The 9,621-nt window shown below is 42.3% G+C and overlaps 1 protein-coding gene across 1 annotated transcript in view; it reads left to right on the forward strand.

Annotated features, from left to right (window-relative positions):
• APIP (APAF1 interacting protein) overlaps positions 1 to 7,053 on the forward strand; it is a 31,809-nt gene extending 24,756 nt beyond the window's left edge. Inside the window, exons 6-7 of the mRNA XM_019519957.1 lie at positions 1,925 to 2,092; positions 2,730 to 7,053. Of these exons, the coding sequence (XP_019375502.1) occupies positions 1,925 to 2,092; positions 2,730 to 2,829 (268 nt within the window). The 3' untranslated portion in view covers positions 2,830 to 7,053. The remainder of the gene's footprint in view (positions 1 to 1,924; positions 2,093 to 2,729) is intronic.
• The last annotated feature ends 2,568 nt before the right edge of the window (positions 7,054 to 9,621 follow it).

Here is a 9,621-nt window from a genome sequence, read left to right on the forward strand (position 1 = left end):
GTCAAGGGCTACTGCCTTGCTGCAGGCCCTTGATACCCTACACTGGATGGTAAATTCCAGCAGGTGACGATTACTGTCGCTCAGGTAGTCAAGAACCTGGAGTTCCTTCACCAGGTCATCGCCTGTAGCCAGGACCAGGTCCAGTAGAGCATTTCCCCTGGTGGGACTGTGCACCTCCTGGATTAAGTGGAGGTCCTGTATCTCGGCCAGGAACCTTTGTGAGCATTCCGACCTGGCTGACTGCTCCTCCCAGCAGATGTCCAGGTAATTTAGATCACCCATGACAACTACATCCCTTGCCTTAAGTGCCTCCACAAGCTGACCCAAGAATTTGCAGTCCAGCTCTTCCCTTCGGTTGGGAGGTCTGTAGTAGACCCCCACCGTTAAGTCCTTTTCCCCATGACCCCCTGTATTCTGATGCAGAGCAGATCAGCCTGCTCCTCTGACCCCATCCTGCTAGTTGAGGATGTGTATTGCTTATCCTCAACTAGCTTTAGACACAGCTTTAAATGTTTTTTTCTACGTACCTCAAGGTACCAGGCGCAGAATGCGAACGCTGAGATGGTGGGGTGGATGGAGCATCCCACAGGAGCACAGGGTGGGGGCTGCGTGCTCAGTGGCAGACCCAGACCGGACATACTTCCAATCCACTTCCGGGTCTGCTGCTGAGCACACGGGGAACACCCCCCCTCCCTGCACCCTCCTTGGCTCAACAGTTGGCCGCAGGGGACCCTGGGTGCCCCCCCAAACCCATGAGGCACCAGTTGCGGACCTGGAAGTGGACCGGAAGTGTTTCTGGTCCACTTCCAGGCCCGCCACTGAGCACACTGGGGACCCTTCCATGCTCCCGTGGGATGCTCCATCCGCCCCACCATCTCAGCATTCATGAGCCTCCTGGTACCTTGAGGTATGCAGAAAAAAACATTTAAAGCTGTCTCTATGTCTGAATCATTGAATCTCTCCAAGTCGATTCAGAGGGTTCTGATTCAATTCAAAGAGATTAAAGGGTCTCCTGATTCAATTCAGAGATTTAGCTGCTGAATCAGTCCAAATCTCTGCCAAATCGAATCAGCAACCAAAGCTTGATACCCCCTTAATAAACACCTAATACAGAATACAGTCATTTTTACTGTCAGCATTATTTCATGTTTATGATTTTAAAAAAGATTCTAGCTTCTCCCCATAAAATACATTTATAATCTTAATATTGAATCTAGATTTGAACTGGGAATTTATTAAACTCATTTAAACATGTTTCTGACAATATTAATTGAGATGCAAACATTGCTAAATGTCCTGGTTCCTCTTCATTGCAAACTGTTGTGCAGGTTTCACTGACTACCCCACAGCACCTTGTTTATAGAGCTGTTGGGTTCTCAAACTATGGAAATATTGATCAAGTTTGACCCATAGTAGAGAAGCATCTTTAATTCTTCAAACATTTTTTTTTCTTTTCAGCTATATCATTCAGCAGGATTCTTTTCAGGTTTCCAGAGATTTTTTTGGACCAACTGAACCTAAATTTTGTTTTAGATTTATCTGCACCTGAAGTGGCTGCTTCATGTCAATCTTCATTGGGTGGTTCTTCAAGTTTCTATGTAATGCAGAATTGGAGAATTTGCTAATACAGGTTGAGACAGACCAACAATTGCTAGGTGACCCATATAAGACCTATGTGTTAGATCATTTGCTGCAGTGGGAGCTGTGTAGAAGATGATGTATAGTTTAGCTCACAGGATGAGAGTGAAAATTGATGTTGTTGAGGATTTGGTAACATCCTTAATTAAGGAAGAACCTCTTTGATAAGAAAAAGACAATGGCTCTTAGAGGTAGAAAAAACCTCTAACATCCAGGTCTGTGCAAGAACTGAGAACACTTCAAAATGCACAGGGGTTTTTTTCAACAGTGCCCTTTTTTCTGTTAGGTATGATGATACGCTAGTTGTCCCCATCATTGAAAACACACCAGAAGAGAAAGATCTCAAAGAACGAATGGCACGTGCAATGGAGAAATACCCAGACTCCTGTGCTATATTGGTCAGGCGTCATGGAGTTTATGTATGGGGAGAAACTTGGGAAAAAGCCAAAACAATGTGAGTATTCTTTTCTGTTGCCATTTTAGACCTAAAATATCAATTGATATTTCTTTCCCATGAATCAGAGCCTCTGCAACTCAAAGTGAAAGCCTACCCCCATAGAAGTATTACTAATGGAGACACAATTTCCCCCTTGGACTCTTCCTCTTTCACAACTGTCTCCGCTGACGAGGTTCCCGTCACGTGGAAAGACCCCTTTTAGCACGTACGCGCACACACACCGACCACCTTCACTTTTGTAGAAGGTCTCCAGATTGCTTTCATGGTCTCTTTGTAATGCCTCTGTTTACAGAGCCACACGTACCCAACAGTGAGTGTTTTAAATAATAAATTTCCCCTTCAGTGAGAATCCACCTCTCCATCTCTCACTGGAAAGCCACGCTGCACAAATGTGAGGTGCCACGCAGGCTGTGTTGCACCCCTCTTTCCCTGCCCTCCCCAACCATAAAAACTTCAATGTTGTGAGGGGCTAAATATTAATAATGAAACACAGGCAATCATAGGAGTGTACTACATGACCACCATGCTCTTAGTGTTCAGCTTATAAAAGAAAATCTTTTTTTTTTTTTAATTTGCAGCTTCTTAAGACTCAGTCCTAATTTGTCATTTCTCTGTTCTTTTTTTTTTATATAAGGTGTGAATGCTATGATTACTTGTTCGATATTGCAGTGCAGATGAAGCAGCATGGACTAGACCCAGCAAAACTTCCAACAGAAGAAAATGGGATCATATAAACCACCACAACACAATACTATAACAAACCATATATATATATATATATATGCAGAGAACAATGCAAAAAAAAGAACTGAATACAGAATCGTGAAACATACTGTGCACATGAGATCCATGCCACCCCACCTCATCTAATACAGTTGTGTTATGTATTTTAAAGCTGAAGTATAATAAGTGTTACCAAAAACAGCAAGTGGAGGAAACCCCAGTCATGCAAACTGAGTCAGTAAGCTTTGTGCCTATTTCAGGATGAGGGCCCTGGTTTCTCTCCCTCTCTTTTTTTTAGGGCTTTATAAGTTAAATGAGTGGAAATTAATGCCTTTTGATTATTGGTTTTGAATGTGTAGATGATGATGATTTTTGCAGTGTGGCAAGTTTGTGAGGAATATTTCTTCCAGTGTGCTGCAAATAAGTATTGATAAATATTTTAATACCATTTTTATGAATTATTTTTAAATTTTGTTTCATTTACTAAACTGGATGCTGGTTTGATTGAGCAACTTATTTTTTGAAAAGTAATAAAAAGGTAGTAAAAATGACGAGAAAATCTTTGGGAATCAGTCTCTTATCTTTAAGAAAGTACAAACTGGCAAAAGGAGCTAGGTATCTCATTTGGTGAAGTATTAACATGCCTCTTTTTTCCTGATTTGCTTCTAGATTTTTTTTAAGTGTTTGTTGGATCTCAATTTCTGAAAGGTTAATAGCTCATGGTGATTCTGTTAATAATTGTCTGTGATCATTCAAGTTGAAAATGGTAAGCACTGACAGGTTCTCCATCATTGGATTAAATTAAGTTTTATACTTAAAAAATAAGCACAGAATTCAAAAACCATGTACAACTCCTAATGTACATTACTTTTATGGTGTGATTAACATGTAAATCATACCGTAAATAGTAATAATGCCGCATGGTCAGCCATTTATGTTCCCAGTACTGATGCCAAAACCTGCCTGTTAAGCAAGCAGTTTGCAAGGTTCCCTGGGGACAGGGGAGTCACTTGGCTTCCCACAACCTGACATTTTAAAAAGCCTTGTCCTGCAGCTTCTGCAGGAACAACTAGCCCAGTTGCAGGGAGACTCTCAGCTACCCCCTCCAGGAACCTTGCTAACATAATTGGTTCCCATTCAAATAAAGGCATGATTGGGATCAGTCCCTGATCCCAATAATCACACATCCTGCTATGCAGTTATGTGAACCTCTGCCAATACTAGCATTAGTTGGCCTGGTAATTCAGTTGGATGTAATATTTTTTAACAGGACATGTAACATGTTTTTAAAACTCTGTCTTAACTATTATTTTCCTCAGAAATGTGAGAAAGTTCACATCATTCTGTATTTTGTTTTCTCAATGAATTACAGTAACATGATGGTCTGTATTCCATCTCATTTTTACTTAAAGAGAGTTCATTTCACAGTAAAATCTTGTTTAAACCCATAGCTGGATAACTGTTTATGACCCATTTGGATCCATGACTAAAAAGGTTCAATGAAATCTCACGATTCTTTATCTCACGATTCTTTATGTAAAACAGTGCCACCAAAGTCAGAAATAATCTTGTTTATTGAAGAACAGCATCACGTAATAATGCATTCATGTATCTTCTTTTAATATATAAGAGAATGGTCAGTGCTGAAAACATTATTAGTTTTGTTGAGCTAATGGTCTGTTTAAGTATAGCACATGTATTTCTGTGAACACGATAAAACAAAATATTATTTTATTTTATGAAACAAAATATTGAATCTCCTGTATTATTATATTTATTATGTGTGCCATATTGTTGATAGAAGCAGACCTAATTCGGTAGTTCTGTCAGATCAACTTAGACATAAATTGATGGTGTTTTGCATCTTTGGTTGATGGGACATTATCATGAATTGGTCACTTGTACTGGATTTGCAAACCATGGAGCATGAAATTTAAGCAAATTTATGCAAGGAATGGCTCATTGTAGGCAGCTTACCCAATATTCATTTAAGGGGATAAAATTCTGTTCTGTCCTTCAAAGCAACCAAGTCCTCAGCAAGAAGTAATTAATAGTTCTTCCTCTCATATTTTTGTATCTTCTTGGAGCCCAGCTTTCCTGAAAGAGTTTAAAGTAGCTATATCACTTCTGTTACAACAAAATTCAGTAAATAAAGGCTTCCTTTTTATCTTTTATTTCTTAAATTATGCAACTGACCAAATTTGGCTGATGTTTCCTTACATTATATAGGGGGGAAAAAAGAGAAGTCACTAGTAACTGGATCCTGTTGAGATGCATTGTCCATAAACTCATTGTCACTGTGGTTGTGCACATGCCCTGTGTTTTCCGATATGAGATTATTTGCCTTAGCAATATCCATAGAGTCTTCCATAGCTCCTGTGCCAAGGAGCTTATCGTCAGTTCACAATTCCTGCTCTTCAATTTCCTCTTACCTGTAGAAGTGTTAGACTCTAAGGAAGAGAAAAAGGAGGGCAGAATGTGTTCATCCATATGGACAATGCGTCTCAACAAACACTAGTGATTTACCAAACCTAGGATGTGCTTGGTGCTTAAGATTGATAGCATAATGCTTGGGAACAACATATATCAAATTCCAGGTGACTGTTTTACAAAAGATCAATTTTGCAGATATGACATAGGCAGGCTGTGGAAGTACTCTGAGTAGATAAGACTTTGCCTTTAGATGCAAGAGGCTATACACATCCAGCAACTGCACTGTCAGGCACTAGGCCTACAGCTGAAAGCATACTGTCAGGTGGACTTGGTAGCTGGCAAGTGCTTTCTGTCTGTGAAACTTCTTGTTTCTTGATCAATTTAGAAGAATAGTACCTTCCCCTTTACTTGCCTTCTGTGGTACAGAATTTGCTAGTTCTGTCATTTCAACTGAAATCCTTGTCTTCAGTTCTGAGCTCATACTCAGTTCTAATGGTCTCAATTTAAATGATTTATTTTTTAAACAAGAACCTCCTGATCAGAGAATAGTTGAAAGAAGAAAACAATGCAAGGTTCTGATCAAACTTATTCTGTTAGGCATACATCCCTGTTCTGCAGTACATCTTGAGTGCTCTAGTACCTAACTCAGACTTGCCCTTCAGTGGTTTCCTCCCTTTATTCACGCTGCTTCACCCATTTTAAGCACCAGTTGAAGTCATATTTAACACTATACGTAATCAATCTGGTGGGTTTAGATGGAATTTGTCCTGTGTGAGTATGCAGATCTGTGACATTGTTACTGTGTCACAGACCTATACACTGTGGCTTTCCTCCTTTCAGTGTGTTCTACCAAGAGTAGATCCTTTGGGTTGATTTTTTTTCTCACATCACTATTCAAAGCCAAATGTGTTGTCTCTGACCTACCAGCAGAGCTAATGTCCTCTGCATTCTGTTGGCTACTTTTTACCCCATTCTAGCTACGTTTCTCAGTATCAGAAATTTCTTCTTTGTTGAAAAAGATTTGCACCTGCTTCCATAAGGCAGATGATTATAAGTTGAACCAAAGACTGTATGCAAGTATGTACTTTTATATCCCTTCAAATGTGTGTGTGTGTGACTGGGCACTCATATGCTCTAACCATGCATATTATAGGGCTAATTAATATATGTAAAGTTTCAAGGTCTTTGAATCAAAGACATGAAAGGTATTCAGCAGTTTGTGTTTTCCTTAGTGCTCTTTTCCCCAAGGCATGTTATAACAAGAAGATTAGTTTTTTGATGTGTCAGTCCAGAGGGAGAGTCTATCCTTGTCTGATTGCCACCTACTGAGGGTGACCCTAGGTGCCTCCTCTAAACCACCATATCTCTACAAAAGTGAATTCCTGTGATTATTCAATTAGTACAATCACAGTAAAACAATTATGTCATTACACAGTATTGATGTTTAAGTACAAAAAGGTTTCCCTGTTTTTTTTAATGCTACAGTTGCCCTGCACTGATAGACTGGAATAGAAGGTATGAGGAAAAGCAGTTTCTTGACATATTTGGTCCTTCTAGGTTATCTTAATTACAAATAATACCTAAACTGATTTGACCCTTGTTTGCCAAAAGTGTAGAGATTACTTTTATAATATCTTACCAGTAAAAAATGTCTGCAGAGGTATTTGTTAATCTCTTCATAATTCAAGCCTTTCTTTCCAAACACATTTTGTTACTTTACATGTTCTCATTGTGCTCTAAAATATAGCTGAGAGATTTTCTTCAGTAACCTGTAAAAGGTGACAGTCCCAATAGAACAGTGGTTATCAACTTTTTCTCCACTGGTCTCTCACTTAGTCAGAATCCTACTTGCATTTAGTAATGTGGGATTGCTCAGATATGTTTCTCTGATACCTGTTGAGAATCTGTGCAATTAAAAAAAAACTTCATAAACTTTGTGTATTCACTACTGGTTCGTAAGCCCCTCAAGAAGTACAGGCTTTCCCTTCAGTAATTACTATGAGTAAAATGTTCAAAATCACATAAGTGATTTAGATCATGGGCAGATGTTATAGTTGTGTTATATATGCCCTTGTAGTAGTGCTACAGAAAAACTGGTATACAGGTGCGCACCTCATGTGACAGGACAAAAATGGCACATGCGGAAGTGCTACAGAAGTGTTCTTGTTTGAAACAGAAAGTTTTCTATAGTGCTGTGTTTTGTAGTTCCATATGTAACATCCGAACTACTGTAGCAGTAAGAGGCAGGTCTCTTGCTCTCCCAGTATCCCACAGTGCTTTTGCTCTCCCCCACCTTCTAAAGCAGGAGTGACCAATTATTATGGCTGCAGGGCCACTTACTAAGTTTTGGTGAGCTGTTGAGGGCTGCACACATAAAATTTTTCAGATTTTATTTTAACAAATTACAGATAAAATATATACTAATGTCAAACATCTACTATGACATATTTTAATTTTAGTTTAAAAATAATTTTTGTACTGATTTATGTTTTTGAGTACTGTATATAGAGGTGGTTGCATAATAACTCAAAATAAAGTCTTACTCTTGTATATTGTGTGGTGGGGGTTGGAGTGGAGGTGGGGGGCAGGATCTGTGGGTATGTGTGGGGAGATGGGTGTGCACACGTGGGAGGAGGGAGACTGCCCATGTATTAGGTCCCAGGAGCCAGCTGGGGATGAGAGGAAGAAGGGCAGGGGGCACATGCAGCAGAGCAATGCAGGTGTGGTGTGCCCCACCCCACCACCTGTCATCCAGCATGTGGTTGCCCTGCAGTGCTCCACATATGGGACCAAGCCCTGCCCATTCCTGCCTGAAGCAGTCCATGCCACACTTCCCAGTGGGGCCGCTACTGGTGCAGCTGCAGCCTCCCAGGTACTGGTCAGCTGCCCCCACCTCCAGTGGCTTCTCCTCCTCCTGACCCTACTGGACTGCTCTGAGTGGCAAGGAACCTGCATCTGGGTAGTTCTTGCCCCAGTACACGAGGTTTCAACTCCCAGCCACCTTCCATCCACTCCGCTCACCCAGCACAATGAGCAGCCACTTACAGGTGGGCAAGTGGGTGGAAGGAGACCTGGAGCTGGAGCCCCCCAGACTGGGTCAAGAGCCACCCAGCTGCAGCTTCTTCCCCACCTGGCTGGGCATCTGCTGTCCAGTGTACATCCCCACAGCTTCCCTGCACTTCCTGCTGTCCAAGTGGGCAGGAGCATGGTACAGGCTGCCCCGGGCAAGAGCAGGTAGGGCTCAGCCCTGTGTGGAGTGCCACAGGCCAGATATAATCAATTGGTGGGCACCTGCCCACAGGCCAGATCTGATCAGTTGGCAGAGCAGATCCAGTCCACGGGCTTTATTTTGCCCACCCCTATTCTAAAGGGGTGGGGTGCAGGAAGAGAGAGAAAGCAGCTTGCTTTTTGACAGCCTGCTGAGTAGCAGAGCTGAAACCCAGCCAGAACTATGGGCTGAAGCAGTGGCAGGGGCAGGGATCACTGCTTACTTCGGCAACAGCAGTGGTAGTGAGCTGTCAGAGTGTGTTGCTGCCTTGGTGGGGGGGGGCACAGAGGAGGATATTTGCTGCTTCGGGTTGGGGGGAGGATGTTTGTCCACAGTGAGGAACGGGAGGCTGTCAATGATTGGGCTCACTGACCAACTTGGGGATAGAGGAGCAAAGGAATAGTCTCATATTTCCCCTTGGCTAGAGAGTATGCCTTCATGGCATCATCATAGTGCTACAACCAGGGTGATTGTGAATGCCCCTCATAGGGCTATGTTTTTGTAGCACTACAAATGCACATCTCTCCATGACCTTAGACTCGTAGGTTACACTTTCAAAAATTACATTAGGTATTTGGAGTATGTTTGCATTGTTCGGCACCACCAGGGGGTAGATAGGAACCCTTCCAAACACATCCCTTCCATACAGTCCCGCTCACATAAACCAAACCCAGAAATTCAGCAAAGCCTCTCCAGAGGGCATCCCTGTGTGGTCTCTCATGAATAGGAACCTATCAAAATCATGATTCCACAGATTTCACAAAATCTGTCATTGCCCATGAAATCGGGCAATATTTGCAAAATCTGGGGGCAGAGGGTGGAAACTTACTGAAAAGAAAATGCTGGCTCCCCAGAGGGAGCCAGCAGTCCTCAGGGCACTGCAGCAGCCTACCAGGGCAGGGGAGTGGGGTCTGCCCAATCAAGCTGTCAGGAAGATAGCTGCTGCCCCTGCCCCACACTGCTAATTGGCTGCAAGGGCTGCCATGTGGCCCCACACCTCAACCAATCAGCAGTGAGGGGCAGGGCTATATAACAGGCAGCTCTTACAGACACTCAGTGGTGAGGGACAGGGCCACCAGCGCCCTTCAGCCAATCGGGGGGG

This window comes from Gavialis gangeticus, unplaced genomic scaffold (genome assembly GCF_001723915.1).
Source record: "Gavialis gangeticus isolate Ggan-Ray unplaced genomic scaffold, GavGan_comp1, whole genome shotgun sequence".
Taxonomy (NCBI): domain Eukaryota; kingdom Metazoa; phylum Chordata; order Crocodylia; family Gavialidae; genus Gavialis; species Gavialis gangeticus.